General features: G+C 42.7%; 1 protein-coding gene across 4 annotated transcripts in view; it reads right to left on the minus strand.

Moving 5' to 3' along the window:
- The window catches only part of LOC126284460 (trichoplein keratin filament-binding protein), a 713651-nt gene that overhangs the window by 692158 nt on the left and 739 nt on the right, over nucleotides 1–20754 (minus strand). The window contains exon 1 of one of the 4 annotated variants that reach the window (XM_049983387.1): nucleotides 20319–20429. The exons of 1 other annotated variant lie outside the window; for it this stretch is intronic. Coding sequence is in view for 2 of the 3 variants with exons in the window: in XM_049983386.1 (XP_049839343.1) it covers nucleotides 19341–19367 (27 nt within the window). In the remaining variant the exon portion in view is untranslated. Of the gene's footprint in view, nucleotides 1–19340; nucleotides 19555–20318; nucleotides 20430–20754 lie in introns of those variants that run through there. 2 more of the 4 variants (XM_049983386.1, XM_049983384.1) reach the window with 2 other exon arrangements.

Here is a 20754-nt window from a genome sequence, read left to right on the forward strand (position 1 = left end):
ATCTGTTTCCTGCCACTGACCAAGACCACTATGCAGCATTCCATTTAAGAACTAATTAGTGCACTGTTACAGTCTATCAAGAAAGCCTACCAACAGTTGAAGCACTCTCATTTCCATTTAACGGCCACTTCCCTTGCCGGTGCTTCGCACCTTTCCTACTTCTACAATTGGATTACTGGTGGCCCACTTTGCTATATGCTTATCTCCCTGCTTGTCTACTCACTTCCTTACATGCCCGTACTGACCACACCTAAAACACTCGATTTCAGGAGCTAACAGCTGGTGGTCCACTCTTTGCTTTGTTGCAATATCCAGCTCCTCTACATGTGTTGCGATCCTAAGAACTGACACTCAGTACTTCGGATTCTCCAATTGTACCCTCTATGATGTCTCTGTGTGTATACCACGCTCTATTTTCTGCCTCTCGCAAGAACAGCCTACTAGCTTCCGCATTCGGAGTTTGTATATACTTCTTTGCATTCAGTTTAGGGTTTCTATCTGAGAACGCCTCTACAGACTGGTTGTGTTGCATTGACAAAACACTGAGTTTCTCCCAAAGAAACCGCACACTATTTTGCTTTTGGTACTGCTGGCACAAACCAGCAGCCCATGCCTTAAACGTCAGTGCCTTACAAAATGGCTCATGGCACACAATGTATGCTTTGGTATCCCCTGCCAAATGCATACTAACAACATGCAGGGTTATTTCATCTAACCACCCATGCACTTCCACAGCACCCCTTACATTGTTAACAAAAATTGTCGGGCCCTCTGTTGCCTTGCCCAAGAAGAGATTAACTAATGCAACCATTGCCAAGTCATATGGAACAGAAAGCACTCCGTCTGACTCCAATTGCGGCTGAACCTGATTCCAACTCACAATTAAATTCGAAATTTCTCTTGTACTCCAATTCCTGTGTCAACATGTGCACTTGGTGTGTTAAAGCAGCAACTGCATGCACAGCAGGGGTAACACATGTTACCACTATCTTGCGTACTGTAATCACAAATTAATTCTTCCATCAAATTATACCCATCTACTTAGTACAGCTACTAGTCAGACACCAATTTACCTACACACAGAACAAGTACCTCCTACAGCTATGGTACATGGCACATCGTGCCCACACAAATTACAAAATGGATATCTCACTGGTACTAAATTATCATGTTCAGCATTACCTCTAAACAAAGATTAGAGCACAAGTTCCTGTAGCTTCACAAAAGTAACTCTTGGCATCACATTCCCTAGCTCACACAATTAACTTTGACATCGAGAGTGAACATAAAAAATAACACAAATAAAACTAGTATCACCTAACCACACTGTGCTGGTGGGTTTAAATGAGAGAGGGGGGGGGGGGGGGGGCAAGGGACCAAATTATGAAGCCATCGGTCCCTTGTTCCCGGTAAAATAATTACACAAGGGAAAGAAGAAAATAGGAGATGTACAGCACAATAACAGGAGAATAGAAGAAGCAGAAGAACAACAGAAGGACAACCAACACGACTATTGACAAAACAGGGAAAAAACCCACAGAGAGAAGCAAGTAAGAGGTAGAAGGGATAAATACAAGAGAGCGCATGACTGTGCCTGGCCGACCACAAGAATAAAATGGGAATGCCATCCACTCTGCGACACATTAAAACATCCAGCCTAAAAGCATTACTGTGGAGAACACTAAGGGATGAAGGACATGCGCAAAAACTTATATAGAATGATAAAACCCACTGTCACATATAAAATGTAAAATTAAATTAGTATTAGTATTAAATTGGTTTTTTTTTGGAACCTCTAAGTCTTTTGAGTGTGTGAATCATAGTATTCTCCTAGATAAACTGACGTTTTATGGAATCAATGGTATAGACAATCAATGGATACCGTCATATCTAACCAAAATAATATAGTAAGTTGTATTTAGTAATTCAGGCACTATAAGCCAAGGGACATAATCTCGACTGGTCACTACTGCTCTTCATATATGTAAATGATATTCTGTCTAGTACTAGTACACAACAAGAAGAATTTTCTCTCTCCTCTCATTTAAGATGACACTAGTATTGTAATCAATCCAAGCATATATACAGAAAGAGAAGAAATGGTAAACAAAATTCTTAAAAGCATCGTTGACTGATTTTCTGTGAATAGTCTCATGTAAGTTTTAATAAGACGACATACTCAGTTCTACACATCTAGGTGTACTATGCCAATGATAAGTGTAACACATGGCAAAGAAATAACAAATAGGTTGGTTGGTTGGTTTGTGGGATTGAAGGGACCAGACTGCTAGGGCCATCAGTCCCTTTTGCAAATACTTCAAACACCCACAAAGAATAAAAATGAACAATGGATATTACAAGAGAACACACAGGAGAAGACAGACTCAGACAGAGACCAGACATAAGGAATTAAAATCACACAGACTGTGACAGTGGTTGGTCGACCAGAGAGACAAAAAGGAAAAGCCAACCACCTAGAAACACACTAAAAAAAAAACAGACTAAAATCGTAGGCTAAAGGCCTGACTCAACACAAAAAAACGAGAAGCACTTAGATCAAGTGAGAAAAGCCCCCTGCCTGAATAAAGCACAAAACTAAGCCTGCCATGGCAGTGTCATCTGTTAAAAGGGCAGGGAGTGTATCAGGCAGCGCAAACGTCTGCCTGAGTGCAGTCAAAAGGAGACAGGCCAACAGTATGTGGACCACCATCAAAGTGGATCCACAGTGACATAGGGGTGGGTCCTCATGGCGCAATAAGTGGCTGTGCGGCATCTGGGTGTGCCCAATGCGCAGCCAGCAGAGAACAGACTTCTTGCGAGAGACCCGCAAGGAGCAGTGGCACGCACCGGTAGCCTCTTTGATGAACCGAACTTTGTTGGGTGAAGGCAGGGAGCGTCATTCTTCACCCCAGGTGCAAAGTACCTTCTGCCGCAAAACAGATCTGAGGTCACTCTTCAAAAGGCCAATCGATAAGGCTGGTGGACCGACAGTCTGTTTGGCCAGCACGTCAACACTTTCATTTCCTGGGATGCCGACATAACCCGGTGTCCACACAAAGACCACCGAGCGGCCGCAACAGGCAAGAGTATGGAGACGCTGGGTCACCTGCTGCCACCGATTGAGCACCCGTGCAAGTGACATCCACTGCATCCGAGGGTCCGGCGAGATCTAGGTCACAAGCGGACGCCAGAATCTCTACCTCATCCTCAGATGCTGAGCTTGTAGGAAGCAGTGGGATGGGTGCCACTGCAATATCTGGATTCTTGGGAGCCTTCTTCTTTTTCTGCTTTTCGCACTGTGCCTTCGGTGGTTCTGGCTGGCAGGGCTTCACTGCGTCAGTCTCAGGGACGGGCGAGGACCGTGAAGCACTACGACCAGCGACCTGTGGTTGCTTCAACCACTAGCAGGTGTCCGCTTTTCCACTGGTCAGAATCTGAGAAGAGCTGGCCCCAAGGGACCCCTTCCCGGCAAGAGGAGCAGAAGACTTACGCTTCTCCGGCTGGGAAGTGGGAACTGATGTTCTCAATGGTTGTGGGGGTGTTGCTCCTAAAGTAGATGGAGCAGGAGCGACAGAGAGTGAAGTGCCCCCCACCATCAAGGGGGCATGTGGATTCTGATGGATCAGAGAGCGAACTGTACACGACGAAGCAAGGGACGGTAGAAACGTTGTTGCAGCGGCGGCGTAGGTGTATGTCATTGGCACAGGATGGAGTCTCTCATATTTCCGCTTCGCCTCAGTGTAGGTAAGGTGGTCCAGTGTCTTATATTCCATCATCATCTATTCTTTCTGGAAAATCCTACAGTCCGGAGAGCAAGGGGAATGGTGTTCTCCGCAGTTAACACAGATGGAAGGCGGGGCACATGGAGTATTGGGATGCGAAGGACATCCACAATCTCAACACGTGACACCTAAAGTAAAGCGGGATGGCATGTCCCCAAGCTTCCAGCATTTAAAGCACCACATCGGAGGAGGGATACATGGCTTCACATCACAGCAGTAAACCATCACCTTGACCTTTTCGGGTAAGGCGTCACCTTCGAAGGCCAAGATGAAGGCACAGGTGGCTACCTGCTTATCCCTTGGCCCCCGATGGACGCACCGGACGAAGTGAACACCTCGTCGTTCTAGGCTGTCGCGCAGTTCATCGTCTGATTGCAAAATAAGATCCCTGTGGAATATAATACCCTGAACCATGTTTAGATAAACTCTTATGGGGTGTGATGGTAACTGAAACATCCCCCAACTTGTCACAAGCGAACAACCTCCGTGACTGGGCAGAGGATGCTGTTTTGATTAGAACTGACCCAGAGCGCATTTGGACAAGCCCTCCACCTCTCCGAAATTGTCCTCTAAATTCTCCACAAAAAACTGAGGCTTCGTCAACATAAATGATTCACTAACAACTCGCGTACAGACGAGGTACCGGGGTGAATAAACTTCACTGCTTTCTTGACCCATACGTTCCTCCCATGGAGTGACCAGGGAGGGAAATGATCTCTGATCGTATTTCTTGCCATTGAGGTTAGACCTCACCAGCAACAGATGATGTACCACGCTTCATTGTGGGTCATCCGCTCTGATGCCACCTACTCCGACCAGGGGCTCTCCCCACAGGCACCACCCAGCCACAGCAAAGACCACCTAGCTGGATGGCCTTTGCCAGGAGTCCTCAATGCCCCAGAGAGATAGGCATCTACTCCTCGGCATACGTGGGGAGGTAGCAGTTCAGGCATCGGCAGTGCAATCCCTGTGTAGTCAGGGGGCTACCACCAAGAGGATACATGACAACCCCACCACAACGGACTGACTACCGTGCTGGGTTTCAGGTGTCGAATATCCATTTGTATCGTGACAGGAAAGATGGAAGCACACAGTGGAGGGAATGTATGCTACCCGGAGCACACCACAGCCGAAGTGGCCGGAAGCTCGGTGTAAGTCCAACTCCATGATGATATCGAGTGTGCCAGATCTGAGGGCACGATGGATTTATGATACACCACGTAAGGCATCCTTCTCCAAATGGTACACACTAACGGAGAATTTTGAAAAGTACAGGTCAAACCCCTTACGGGACCATAACATTAAGGCCGAAACGTTGGAGACTCCTTTTAGTCGCCTCTTACGACAGGCATGAATACCAAGGGCCTATTCTTACACCTGGACCCACAGGGGAGTAACAAATAGCATAGAATCTTCAAAATTCATAGTCGCCCACACTGATGACAATTTAAATTGGAAAAAAACTGATTTTGGAACTCCTAAAACAACTTAGTTCAGTCACATTTTTGCTTAGAATCATTGCAAATCTGGGAGAGAGAGAAATCAATAAGTTGTCCTATTTTGCATATTTTCTCTCAATAATATCATAGGGAATAATGTTATCAGGTAATTGATCTTTAAGAAAGGAAGTCTTCACTGCGCAAAAACTTTCACTATGAATAAGATGTGGTGCTCACACGCAATCGTCTTGTAGACGTCTGTTTAAGGAGTTGGGCATTATGCCTACTGTTCCATAGTAAATTTATTCCCTTGCGAAGTTTGTTGTAAATAATCCACCACAGTTCAAAAAGAACTATGAGGTACATAATTAAAATACCAGAAGGACAAATGACATTAATTACTCCACATTAAGGGTGTCTTTAGCACAATGAGGGGTGCACAATGCTGTAACAAAAACTTTTGATCATTTAGACAGCGACATAAAATTTTGGCAGACAGCAAAGCAAAATTTGATAAACTGAAGAAGTTTCTCCTTGACAAACTCCTTCTACTGTAATGTGTAAGAGGCTGTAGGTAGGAATTACTAACTCACATTCATATATCTTTTATCTTTTTGTATTAAAAAAGATAAAAAAAAGAAAAATTTTAAAATGTTCAGAATGGAGCTGTATGTATAAATTAACTTATGGTGATATATCGTGCAAAATGATTCATGTAACATGTAACTAACTAACTAACTGACAGTGTTTCTAGTGTAAAAAGCTGTCTCAAGTATAATTCCTGGCAAGTATCAGTGAAGTCCTACCATTCTAAAGATGAAATCGAGATAATTAAATAAATAGCATATAGCGGATATAGTCCTACCCTAATTGATGACAATACTTAGCAGGGAGAAGAGAGAGAGGATAACTGCACTCCTTTATCCCCCTCAGACAAGCACTGAACCAAAGTAGTGACAAATGGGCCCCCGTGCTATACATATGAGGGACTTCAATCGTGCTTTCCAAGAAACTAAAATTCAGGAATTATACTCGACCTTTTTACACTAGGAATACTGTTGCCCACATTCTGTTCAACAGGAAAGACAACATTCCTCCTTTAGAACCAATTGGAATTCATAGGATTTGCTGCAATCTGTGTGGCAAATTATATGCAAATCAGTCCAGTTGAGCTGTAATTACTAGAGTGACTGAAAATAAAAGGCATTAGATTCTGAGAAAGAAAAATTCCACTTTTCCTGAACATGCTCTGAATGAATGTCATTTATATATTCAATGTGATGTTCTCCAAATATAAACCAAATGCAGAAAACCAACATTATTCAAAATTCTGGCTATTAATAAACACCAATCAAAGAATGCTGATCTCATCCTTAATGAGCAAACACAGTTCCGTTATTCACCTTTACTAAATGGTAAATGGGCACATAACATGGTATTAACCCGACTAAAACGCAAGCAATCTTAGTTGCTCATGAAAGACTTGTTACTCATCAGTTCAGAGACTCTCTTCCATCCCTAACCCTGAACAGCACAGAAGTAACCTTTTCTTCTTCTTGATCCTTTTGAGGTTAATTCTGGACCATCACTTGGACTGGACTGATCACACAACTGCAGTCTATGAGAAGATTTCAACACCACTTCATTCACTACAAAAATGTACAAAAGTATTTCCTCTTGAGCTGAAAAAGAAACTTGTAGTCACTAATACTTCCCATCCTACTCTCCAATGGCTTACGTATGAGAGTTAACATTCGTTGGAACTGATGATGAATGCTTGTGTTCGACTCATGTGAGATGTCATGTATTTTGAACGTATCACTCCTGCCTATGAACAGTTCTACATCTACATCTACATCTACATCCGTACTCCGCAAGCCACCTGACTGTGTGTGGCGGAGGGTACCCTGAGTACCTCTATCGGTTCTCCCTTCTATTCCAGTCTCGTATTGTACGTGGAAAGAAGGATTGTCGGTATGCTTCTGTGTGGGCTCTAATCTCTCTGATTTTATCCTCATGGTCTCTTCGCGAGATATACGTAGGAGGGAGCAATATACTGCTTGACTCTTCGGTGAAGGTATGTTCTCGAAACTAACAAAAGCCCGTACCGAGCTACTGAGCGTCTCTCCTGCAGAGTCTTCCACTGGAGTTTATCTATCATCTCCGTAACGCTTTCGCAATTACTAAATGATCCTGTAACGAAGCGCGCTGCTCTCCGTTGGATCTTCTCTATCTCTTCTATCAACCCTACCTGGTGCGGATCCCACACTGCTGAGCAGTATTCAAGCATTGGGCGAACAAGCGTACTGTAACCTACTTCCTTTGTTGTCGGATTGCATTTCCTTAGGATTCTTCCAATGAATCTCAGTCTGGCATCTGCTTTACCGACGAGCAACTTTATATGATCATTCCATTTTAAATCACTCCTAATGCCTACTCCCAGATAATTTATGGAATTAACTGCTTCCAGTTGCTGACCTGCTATTTTGTAGCTAAATGATAAGGGACCTATCTTTCTATGTATTCGCATCACATTACACTTCGCTACATTGAGATTCAATTGCCATTCCGTGCACCATGCGTCAATTCGCTGCAGATCCTCCTGCATTTCAGTACAATTTTCCATTGTTGCAACCTCTCGATACACCACAGCATCATCTGCAAAAAGCCTCAGTGAACTTCCGATGTCATCCACCAGGTCATTTATGTATATTGTGAATAGCAACGGTCCTATGACACTCCCCTGCGGCACACCTGAAATCACTCTTACTTCGGAAGACTTCTCTCCATTGAGAATGACGTGCTGCGTTCTGTTATCTAGGAAGTCCTCAATCCAATCACACAATTGATCTGATAGTCCGTATGCTCTTACTTTGTTCATTAAACGACTGTGGGGAACTGTGTCAAACGCCTTGCGGAAGTCAAGAAACACGGCATCTACCTGTGAACCCGTGTCTAAGGCCCTCTGAGTCTCGTGGACGAATAGCGCGAGCTGGGTTTCACACGATCGTCTTTTTCGAAACCCATGCTGATTCCTACAGAGTAGATTTCTAGTCTCCAGAAAAGACATTATACTCGAACATAATACGTGTTCCAAAATTCTACAACTGATCGACGTTAGAGATATAGGTCTATAGTTCTGCACATCTGTTCGACGTCCCTTCTTGAGAACGGGGATGACCTGTGCCCTTTTCCAATCCTTTGGAACGCTTCGCTCTTCTAGAGACCTACGGTACACCGCTGCAAGAAGGGGGGCAAGTTCCTTTGCGTACTCTGTGTAAAATCGAACTGGTATCCCATCAGGACCAGCGGCCTTTCCTCTTTTGAGCGATTTTAATTGTTTCTCTATCCCTCTGTCGTCTACTTCGATATCTACCATTTTGTCAACTGTGCGACAATCTAGAGAAGGAAGCACAGTGCAGTCTTCCTCTGTGAAACAGCTTTGGAAGAAGACATTTAGTATTTCGGCCTTTAGTCTGTCATCCTCTGTTTCAGTACCATTTTGGTCACAGAGTGTCTGGACATTTTGTTTTGATCCACCTACCGCTTTGACATAGGACCAAAATTTCTTAGGATTTTCTGCCAAGTCAGTACATAGAACTTTACTTTCGAATTCATTGAAAGCCTCTCGCATAGCCCTCCTCACACTACATTTCGCTTCGCGTAATTTTTGTTTGTCTGCAAGGCTTTGGCTATGTTTATGTTTGCTGTGAAGTTCCCTTTGCTTCCGCAGCAGTTTTCTAACTCGGTTGTTGTACCACGGAGGCTCTTTTCCATCTCTTACAATCTTGCTTGGCACATACTCATCTAATGCATATTGTACCATGGTTTTGAACTTTGTCCACTGATCCTCAACACTATCTGCACTTGAGACAAAAGTTTTGTGTTGAGCCGTCAGGTACTCTGTAATCTGCTTTTTGTCACTTTTGCTAAACAGAAAAATCTTCCTACCTTTTTTAATATTTCTATTTACGGCTGAAATCATCGATGCAGTAACCGCTTTATGATCGCTGATTCCCTGTTCTGCATTAACTGATTCAAATAGTTCGGGTCTGTTTGTCACCAGAAGGTCTAATATATTATCGCCACGAGTCGGTTTTCTGTTTAACTGCTCAAGGTAGTTTTCAGATAAAGCACTTAAAAATATTTCACTGGATTCTTTGTCCATGCCACCCGTTATGAACGTTTGAGTCTCCCAGTCTATATCCGGCAAATTAAAATCTCCACCCAGAACTATAACATGGTGGGGAAATCTACTCGAAATATTTTCCAAATTATTCTTCAGGTGCTGAGCCACAAGAGCTGCTGAGCCCGGGGGCCTATAGAGACATCCAATTACCATGTCTGAGCCTGCTTTAACCGTGACCTTCACCCAAATCATTTCACAATTCGAATCTCCGTCAATTTCCTTCGATACTATTGCACTTCTTATCGCTATAAACACGCCTCCCCCTTCACTGTCCAGCCTATCTCTGCGGTATACATTCCAATCAGAGTTTAGGATTTCATTACTGTTTACGTCTGGTTTCAGCCAACTTTCTGTTCCTAGTACTATATGGGCGTTGTGACCGTTTATTAATGAGAGCAGTTCTGGGACCTTTCTATAGACGCTCCTGCAGTTTACTATTAGCACATTAATATTGTTATTCCTTGTTGCATTTTGCCTACTCCTGCCTTGCCGCGTCTCAGGAGGCGTCTTGTCGGGCCTAGGGAGGGAATTCTCTAACCTAAAAAAACCCCATGTGCACTCCACACGTACTCCGCTACCCTCGTAGCCGCTTCCGGCGTGTAGTGCACGCCTGACCTATTCAGGGGGACCCTACACTTCTCCACCCGATAGCGGAGGTCGAGAAATTTGCACCCCAGCTCTCCGCAGAATCGTCTGAGCCTCTGGTTTAAGCCTCCCACTTGGCTCCAAACCAGAGGACCGCGATCGGTTCTCGGAACGATACTACAAATAGTTAGCTCTGATTCCACCCCGCGAGCGAGGCTTTCCACCTTCACCAACTCCGCTAACCGCCTGTACGAACTGAGGATGACCTCTGAACCCAGACGGCAAGAGTCATTGGTGCCGACATGAGCAACAATTTGCAGTCGGGTGCACCCAGTGCTATCTATCGCCGCCGGTAGGGCCTCCTCCACATCTCGGATGAGACCCCCCGGCAAGCAGACAGAGTGAACACTGGCCTTCTTCCCCGACCTTTCCGCTATTTCCCTAAGGGGCTCCATCACCCGCCTAACGTTGGAGCTCCCAATAACTAATAAACCCCTCCCCCCGTGTGCCTGCTCGGACCTTGCTGAAGGTTCAGCCACATTTCCACTCACAGGCAGAGCGGGCGATGCCACACGGCCAGCCTCCACATTGACCCTCCGCCTCGTGCGCCGCGAACGCCGCTGAACCCGCCACTCCCCTTGGGGAGAGGGTGGCCCAACCGCGCCCGGTACCCGCGAAGATGTCTCGACAGCAGGGACAGTGGGTGAAGCATCTAACACCTGGGGTGCACTATGCGACGCACCAGACTCCCCACTGCCGCTACACTCCGAGGCAGCAGCCTGAAGACGGCTGACCGCGGCCATCAACACGCTCAGCTGTTCGCGAAGAGTGGCCAGCTCCTCCTGGGTCCGTACACAGCAGCCACACATCCTATCCATCCTAAGAAATCAATTTACTATAGAGTGTTAATCAACTTTTAACTAGACTGCTAATTCACTAAAGGCGGTTGATTATTGACTAAACTGTGATTGCTAACCACTTCTTGTAGAAACAAGGAAAATAGCACTACCTGTCTCTGGACGGTATTGAAAACAAACACTAGCACTACTAGCACTATGGCTGACTAAAGGGACTCTCTGACTGTATTCAAAACAAACACGAGATCTATGGAACACTTAATAGCACTCTACTATTAAAGCTTCCTAAAAGCAAAAACACGCAGAAGAAGAAGTTACAAGTAAGAAAAATACAGATAATACTTAAATTAAGGTAGCTCGCTGCACAGCAGACGTCAAGCAGACGGCGGTTAGGGCGACACTGACACTACTGGCACTATAGCTGACTAAAGGGACTCTCTCTGACTGTATTTAAAACAAACACGAGATGTATGGAACACTTAATAGTACTCGACTATTAAAGCTTCCTAAAAGCAAAAACACGCAGAAGAAGAAGTGACAAGTAAGAAAAATACAGATAATACTTAAATTAAGGTAGCTCGCTGCACAGCAGACGTGAAGCAGACGGCGGTTAGGGCGACACTGACACTACTGGCACTATGGCTGACTAAAGGGACTCTCTCTGACTGTATTCAAAACAAACACGAGATCTATGGAACACTTAATAGCACTCGACTGTGGCTCCGTGGCAATAAGGAGTGAGATTTTCATACTCTGTGTTTTCTGTATTGTCATCTCAATTATTGCACTCCTTCCTATTTATATTCAACCTTCAGAATACTATCTGAAAACACAGCAGAAATACTCATTCTTAACACAGTAAAATAATCCCTGTGCCACTACACAACACTGCGAAATTTGGAACATCTTTCCTCAAAATATTGGAGAGATTAAAACACTTATCCTAGCAACCATTATCACTTTTATTTCAATCCTGTCTTCTTTCACTATCCCTTCCACTACTTCTAACACCAAAGAGATTCAAAACTGCTAAACTAATCAACATAATTCTTAAAGTAATCATTGTTTTATAATAATAATAATAATAATAATAATAATAATAGACATTTATTTCTTTTCATTAATAATGCATATTATTAATGAGTTTTTTATGCAATAACTGATCAACATCATTGTTAATTCCTACATATTTTATCACCATTTTAATATTATCATTGCTGCTGCTGCCACCACCACCACCACTATTATTTTTGTTAAAATACACACTATTATTATTATTGTTATTACTATTGTGATTGTTGCATAGTATTTTTTGAATGTGTTGTTTCTAGTCAGATGTAACAGGGTTTTTAACGTCCTAATCTGGTAAGGCCAAATAAGCAATAAATAAAATAAAGTAGCAGCAGTTAGTTAATATTTCTCTCATTATTACATAATATAAATAATATGCTTGTTTCACACTCACATTTCACTGACTGCTCTCCCCCCCTCCCCTCCCCCCAGTCCTTTTTCTACCTGGTTACTCTCATTCACCAATTTGTCTGCATAACATAGTAAACTGTGCCATTACTCACTTATACAACAACATATTTGGTTTATACATTCATGTACTTTGAATATTCTCTAATATAAGGTTTACTTGTTGAGAGCCTGTCTGGGTATTACATTGCGCTTGTGTTTTTGCATTGATATAGACATAAAATATCACATATCTTTGAAAGACAATCTTTGTACATCTATGAATTCTCCCTGAAGTTGTGTAGACTTCCTGTTTAGTATTAAATTTTCTGATGATGGCCTAGAAAGCAGAAAGCCAGTGCATAATGAACTATTAAATAAATATTAGCAATTGTGGAACATTACTACTGTATATTCAAGTTTTTAGTATGTCTATGTTCCTCCAAAAACTGACGGAACAGTCTATGAATATTATCAAAAGTGCAAGAATTTATGGATTGAATATGCTATTTGTTCATAATTTGGTGACCCACAGTTCACTAATTCCAGGTCAGCTGAAGCCAGTTAAATGATAATTAAATCAAGACCCTAAGCTGCCAACAGGTAGTACACTAATAGGGACAGTTGAAAATGTGTGCCCTGACTGAGACGCAAACCTAGGATCTCCTCCTTACATGGCAGATGCTCTACCTATCTGAGCCACTGAGGGCACAGGGGATAGTGCAGCTGCAGGGATTTATCCCTTGCACGCTCCCCATGAGACTCACATTCCCAACTTAATGTCCACACACTACATTCGCAGTGCCCCTGCCCATTACACTGTTCTTCTGTGCGGATGCACACACATTGCCCAAACTCTTACGGGACTCAGTAAGATTTTCTGCCGCGAATAATGAGTGTAAAGGGCAGGGGCACTGCGAATGTAGTGTGTGGACATTAAGTTGGGAATGTGGGTCTCATGGGGAGCGTGCAAGGGATAAATCCCTGCAGCTGCACTATCCTCTGTGCCCTCAGCGTTCCAGATAGGTAGAGCATCTGCCATGTAAGCAGGAGATCCCAGATTCGAGTCCCAGTTGGGGCACATATTTTCAACTGTCCCCGTTGATGTATATTAACGCCTGTAGGCAACTTGGGGTCGTGATTTAATTATAATTACATTCCAGAGAGCTGCACGAGCTGTCCGAAAGAACAGATACCATCTTCATATCATGAAGCCAATTAAAGTCAGTTGACTTTAGTCCGTCAGTGTTATGTGCCTGGCCGCTGAAGACATTGGCAGTCTAACAGCAATGTAACATTGCGTGTTGTAGCCCTTACGAAGTGACTGTAGTGTAACTGCATCAAACCAGAGAACAGATGTGTAGTGCCAGCACTGTGTGCCCACAGTTACTATGTAGTGTGTCACATAAGTGTGGCTTCCCCATTGGTGCCTGCAAGCTCGTTGTCTGTGGGCAGAGCTTGCTTCCCCTACTCACTGCATCTCACTGAGAATTTGCTTAGGACATTGTGAACAAACTACAGGCAACAACAAATTCTTTAGGAGGTTAGAAATGGTCTAACCGATAAGAAAGCTGGATTCACATGTTGTCATAATATCAGACACAGTGGGGAGCTGGGAGGGGGGAATGATGTGACTAATTCATATTTCACTACATACCTTCCAGGTCAGTAGACATCTTGCCACATCACGAGATGAAAAACAACATCCATCATGAAAGAGACAAGTTGTTGGAGGTGCCATTGTACACAATCCAGTCATAATGAGACCACCGCCTATATTTGGTGTCAATGTCCAATAACTACTCACAGACGGTAAGAGGCAGTACTAACAGTACTACATAAAGAGTGTTGGGGGTGGGGGGGTGGGAGATGATAACAGTGCAGTTATTGTTGTAAAGTGGAAACGGAGTAGTTTATCTCACATCCAAAAGGGTATGATCATTGGCTTTTCAGGCCAAGGATGGAAGCATTTTGTAAACTGTTCACATGTCACCATGGTTAAAGTATACCAAGCATGGCAAAATTGTGCTATACGAAACCAGTGCCCAGGTAATTATGATGCACTACGGGCCACAGATGACAGAGGTGAATGATGGCTGTGGAGTCATTTTCAGGTGAACAGATGTGAAACTGTTGGACAACTGACCACACAGACAAATCAGGGTGTCACCAAAAGTGTCTCCTCAATGACCATTCAGCAAACATTCCTCCCTATGGCCCTCTGTAGCAGGCATCTGGTTCATGCTCCCATGCTGTCTGCTATTCACTGTAGACGAGGGCTTGATCTGCATGTCAGTATTGGAACTGGACACACACCAAGTGGCGAGAGGTGGCCACATGTTGCCTTTTCAGATGAAAAATATTTTATGCTCCGTCACACCGATGACTATTCGTGAGTAGGGTGTGCAGCATACCAAAGCAAACACTCTTCAACAATCATCAGAAGGGTGGTCTCATCAATCTGGCAGAAACAATGAATCAACAAAATTACACATCTACTCCTGTGGACCATGTACACCCCCTAGGTGCAGTTTGTTTTTCCTTGGCACAATGGCAGCTACCAGCAGAACACTGCAACATGTCACGCAGCTTGCAGTGTACATGTGTGGCTTAAAGAGCACCAGGGTGAGTTTACTGTACTCCCCTGGCCACTAAATTCCCCAGATTAATCTGTGGGAACATCTCGATTGGGCTATTTGCGACATGTATCCTTAACCAAGAAACCTAGCACAGCTGATCACTGGAGTCAGCATGGCCCCACGTCCATGTCAGTACCTTGCAGATCATCATACACTTCCTGCACATCTTGCACTAGAAGGCACAGCGAAAGATGGCAGGCTTTTGATAGGTGGTCACATTAAAGTATTACACAGAGTATAAAGAGCCTGCTACACGGAAGGAATATATTTCATGCGAGAAATAGAGTTGGTGGAACAACTGGCATAATGTTCAAACCAAAAGGGTACACTACTCGGTTTGCAAACAACAAAGTAATGTTAAAACAAGATTTTCCAAAGACATAGACATGGATCTACGAGTAAGTACTGCTATAGCACTGACCTTATTTTATGTGAATGATTTTGAAAATAAATATGCGGTGGATTGGAATCAACCTAGAAATGAGTGTACTTTGTGTGTATTATGAGACCATTAAAAGCTTGGTGGGGGAGGGGTGGGTAAAGGCAGAAACATGAATTTATGTTTGGCATAGAGAAAATGATAAAAATGGGACGGGTACCCAGTAATGTTAAAAGGTACATTCTGTATTTTTCTTGTTGCGTGACATATAGTTTCTTCATAATGTATAAATACATTCTTAAGGGTGTTTGGTGAGGGGATTAAGCAAATTCCACACCCCCTCCCCCCACCGCCTCGAACCTTGCTTTCGTCAACCAGTGCTGTCACTACATATATGCCTACTACTTTGACATGTCCGCCCCTGGTAGCTGTGTGGTCAGTGTAACAGAATGTGAATCCAAAGGGCCCGGGTTCGATTCCCGGCTGGGTCGATTTTCTCTGCTCAGGGACTGGGTGTTGTGTTGTCCTAATTATCACCATTTCATCCCCATCGACACGCAAGTCGCCGAAGTGGCGTCAAATCGAAAGATTTGCACCAGGTGAACGATCTACCTGACGGAAGGCCCTCGTCACACGACATTATTTTTACTACTTTGACATGGCAAAACCACAGAACAGGGACTATACTGTCTATTCTATGGCATAACAATAACTTTGCAACAATTATGGTACAAAACAATACTTTATTGTCAAAGTTGGCAATGACCGGACACGATACATTTGCGTGTCAAGGTCGATTGCCTTCTTCTGGTCTATATCTAAGCAGTCGTCATTCAGGGTGATGTTAACTAATGGTAGAACGAAAGCAGTACTAATATTAGAAACAGAAAATAAATTGAACACATAGGCATAATTACTCTATATGTTTCTTTCAGTTTGTATAGGTATTAAAAGTTCAAGAACTTCACCTTAAATCACAAAAAAACTTTGAAGGAAACGAATACTGAACAAACAGAAATATAACAAGAAAACTGTGTGCCGGACCAGGCCTCCAAGCTTCCAGACTTAACAGAAGTTCTTGTGCGAAACTTGTGGAACTAGCACTCCTGGAAGAAAGGATAAAGCGGAGACATGTCTTAGCCACAGCCTGGTGGACATTTCCAGGAGATAGGGAGATGAGGTACTGGCAGAAAGCTATGAGGGTGGATTGTGGGTTGTGTTACGGTATGTCAGTTGGTAGAGCACCTGCCCGCAAAAGGCAAAGGATCTGGGTTCGGGTCCCAACTGTAATTTATTTGTATATGCATGGAGCAAATGATTAACAAATTACTTAAGTACTTCATTAAGGGTACACCCGCAAAACTTTCACAAATAAAGCTTCCGGACATTAAGGCATTTGTACACACACACACACACACACACACACACACACACACACGTACGACTTCAGTTGCCTAAGACTGCGGTCGTGAGTGAGTTTTGCAGTTGCGTTAGCATTTGCGTCCGCACGCGTCTACGTCTATTGTTGACGAAGGCCTGTAATGGCCGAAGGCTTTATCTGTGCCAGTCTTTTTGTTGTACCTATCTGCGACACAGCACCTCCACTACGTTATTATTTATATGATTTTGAAACGCAAACCTGTTGGTTTTTGAACCCATTTTAAGTTGATTTTTGAATGCGTGCGTAGTGTACGTGATGTGTCTGTCGCATCAAGAAACAAACACCTTCCCCTCAAACAAAAGGAGGGGGCTGAGCCAAATGAACCCGAACGGATAATTGCTAATCGCTGTTTGATTATGTGGTTGACTGGGTGTGCGAATGATAAGCGTTGTTATAGAAATTAGCGAAATCCATGGATTCAGACTACAAGAGTGGAAACAAACGACAAGCAGAAATAACAGGTAAAAACATAACACGTAATCTTCCCGGTGTATCCAAGAAAATGAAATTTTGACAATAAAATTTTGTCAGAGCGTTACCCTACTAGGGGCCAGTTGTACAGGTGCCGATTAGCAGCGGCTTTAAATTCTGTTCTCGAAATAGCTCTGAAAACGCCTAACCGGAGAAGAAACGCGGAACCAAACCGGTTATTCCGGCAGGGTCAGTGAAGTTAACCGGACAATAAGTTTTGACAGTGTCTAGTGATAAGATTGTTTGTTAGAACGAGGAAGGAAAAGGAACGGGGACATCACACAAATTAGCCTATATGGAAGAATATAACGATTCCTTGGGACATTGGAGGGTATGAACAAAATTTCCTAACATAAAACTTTTTGCCTGTAGTAGGCGCAATGGGCATCAGATATTGGTACTTTGTCAATTACATTCTGTAGTGTTATTTATGTAAATGACATAGAAATTTGTACCAAAACAGTCTCGCCTATTTGGCGTGTTACAATTGCTACACTACTAGAAAGGCGTATTTCGTTTTATCTAGCAGACAGTGACAGACTAGACGTTAAAAAGTAGAGAAACCAAGCCAGCCTTGGATACTATCGGCATTAACAGCTTTTTCAGTATTAGACAACATTTTGATTTCTCATACAGAAAAAAATTTGATGGAATTTGATGAGTTGCAGATTCTTTCGCAGAAGGAAAGCATGAGGGTGTGAAGTCGTAACAAGAGTAAAGAGAAAAAAAAAATGCTGGGACCTAAGAACTGTACTGTCTTAATTGTCTCTTGCCTTTACTGGTTGTGTGTTCCCTGTATTTAATTTTAGGTAACACAAAAGAGAAAGTTATTAGCTAAAAGGCAATAATTTTAAGTTTTTTTTTTTTTTTTTTTTTTTTTTTTTTTTTTTTGGGGGGGGGGGGGCGGTGGAAACCGGCCGAGTGGGGAAGGAGATTTTAATTCCAACTGTTCTGAATATAGGTTTGAAGGCTTTAATTAAAAAAAATACAAGTCTGAATTCCACAGAGCGAAATATAGTGACGTGCAATAGAAGAATGCTGTGTGAAGGGGCGTGACGCTGCATTTTGGTACACTTATATCTCCTCGAACATATGTTTCATATAACAACCTTTTCAGAAAGATGTAGGCTACAAAATGAACATTTTTTGAAAACATAGTTGACTTCCTATCTCGGAGGGGATCGCACACTACCAAGTTTTTGACACGGTTCGGCAATTAAGCAGATCCGGGGCTGATACGTAGTTTCCGTCTTTACCTTCTCCACACACATTAAAATAAGTAAAAGTCAAATAAGATTTTATATTCCTTGTTCCTCGCAAATATCACTTAATAGCAGACAATGTTCGTTAAATGCTGTCTGTATGTGCTCCTGTACGCAGCTACTTGACGTGAAGATTACTGTTCGTTTTAGAGAGAGGTGTTTCAATCCATCAGACAGGCTTTTATACGTACTGTAAACACCAGACACTATGGTTGTCCCAAGTGAGATTTTTTTCCTTAGTTATATTCAGCAGTATCTCATTCGACAACACGGAAAAACACTGAACACACTTTCAACAGCGCCGAATATTCATCGCCCCGTTGCATTACTTATTTCTCAGAACAGCGATTCACTTCAACAATTAAGTCTTTTTCTAGCAAATTATTTTTTTTTTTCTATAACATACATTCCTGTACAATATTCCTTTCAACCAATCACGACCGAGCGAGGTGGCGCAGTGGTTAGCACACTGGATTCGCTCGCACTCGGGAGGACGACGGTTCAATCCCGCGTCCGGCCATCCTAATTTAGGCTTTCCATGATTTCCCTAAATCGCTCCAAGCTAATGCCGGGATGGTTCATTTGAAAGGGCACAGCCGGCCGACTTCCTTCCCTAATCCTATGACCTTGCTGTTTGGTCTGTTCCCCCAAACAACCCAACCCATCACGCATCCATTTCCAGGTTTTGATCTTAAATTTGTTGCCAAACTTAAAAACCATAAAGTGTTATACAGAATGAGAATTGTTGCTCACGCCCATTATTTCCTTTACACGACACCGCCATACCGTTTATTAAAATTTTTTCTTCAGTTCGTAACGACAGGGACATTTCACTTACCTCTTTCACGATGAAACCTCTGGTCATGCACCCATTTATTATTTCCTTCTCGACTTTTAAATCGTAAAAAAAAGAAAAAATATCCAGATAAATTCACCCGGTCGTTTGGACAGCTCGGGAAAAGAAATCACTCAAAATTAAAAGATGTTCGAAACCGATCACAAACTGAATAGCTGCCAAACTATTCACTTGTCAATAATGGCCAAAGAGAATACAAATGGTCAGAGAAAGAAAGCGAACTTCAAATTTTCACACGTAACGCATATCCCCGACTTGCCAGTGTTTTAACTAATAAATTAATTCATTCATTCATTCATTTCATGAAATGATCGTATTGCATTATTGGCCTCGCGGCCCCTTCTGTGGTTGTTCAGCTGCTTACATTCAAAATAGGTAATACTGTGCTGACAAGTTACGACGTGTATTTATATTATGAAACTGTAGTGAGAAAACAACAAAATAAGCAATGTATCGTGAGCTACATTTAATGCAATGTAACTGTTCCCCTATGTTTATGATCTGTTCGCATTTAGGGAAAAGCTGGAAATTTTACTCGGGGCATAAGTTACGATTAATGCGGCGGCTATATAATTACATAGGGAAATTAAAATAATTTCTGAATAGCAACTCCTTCTACTCATTAGATGAATATTTGGATATAGTAAGTGGGTAATTTCCCCACCACCCCCAAAAATAATATTAAGTGTCATGTAATATTTTGTGTTATATAGACAGCTTTTATTAACCTGATACGTTCCACATCATTACGAAATGTCGTATTCATGATCTATGGAACAAGCACTAATCTTATCTAATCATACACAATACAATACCAAACTTCCGCGTAACTAAACTTCCAAACTTCTGCATAACTAAACCTCGAGTCCTAGATGAAAAAATTATATTTTAGGTAAAGCACTTGAAATATGTTTCAAACGGGGTTAATTATTACGTAACATCTAACAGCCAAACTCTCACCTTTCCTTACGCTTACACAGATCTCGGGCGAACCTACAGATTACACTGCCATCACACACAGATTTTTTGATTTACTGGCTGGCTTACGCAGCTCACAGCCGGCCGACTTCCTTCCCTAATCCGATAACCTTGCTGTTTGGTCTCTTCCCCCAAACCACGCAACCCATCACCTTCAACCTAAACTGTGTGTCGGGCTGTGCGACAGATCAGTCTGTCACCACAGTCAGGTTTTTAAACTGTGTTCACAACGTCATGCTATTCACAAGGTCAGAAATTGATTTATTATCTGATGCTATTTTTAACAAAGGTGATAGTTTATTAAATTGTCGAATATCATTGTCAGTACCATTTCATAAATGCCAAAATACGAAAAAAAACCTATGAAGACGAGTTTAATCGTTCGATTGTAATTCTCATTTGAGCTAACGTATTACTT

Source organism: Schistocerca gregaria, chromosome 8, assembly GCF_023897955.1.
Source record: "Schistocerca gregaria isolate iqSchGreg1 chromosome 8, iqSchGreg1.2, whole genome shotgun sequence".
NCBI classification, from domain to species: domain Eukaryota; kingdom Metazoa; phylum Arthropoda; class Insecta; order Orthoptera; family Acrididae; genus Schistocerca; species Schistocerca gregaria.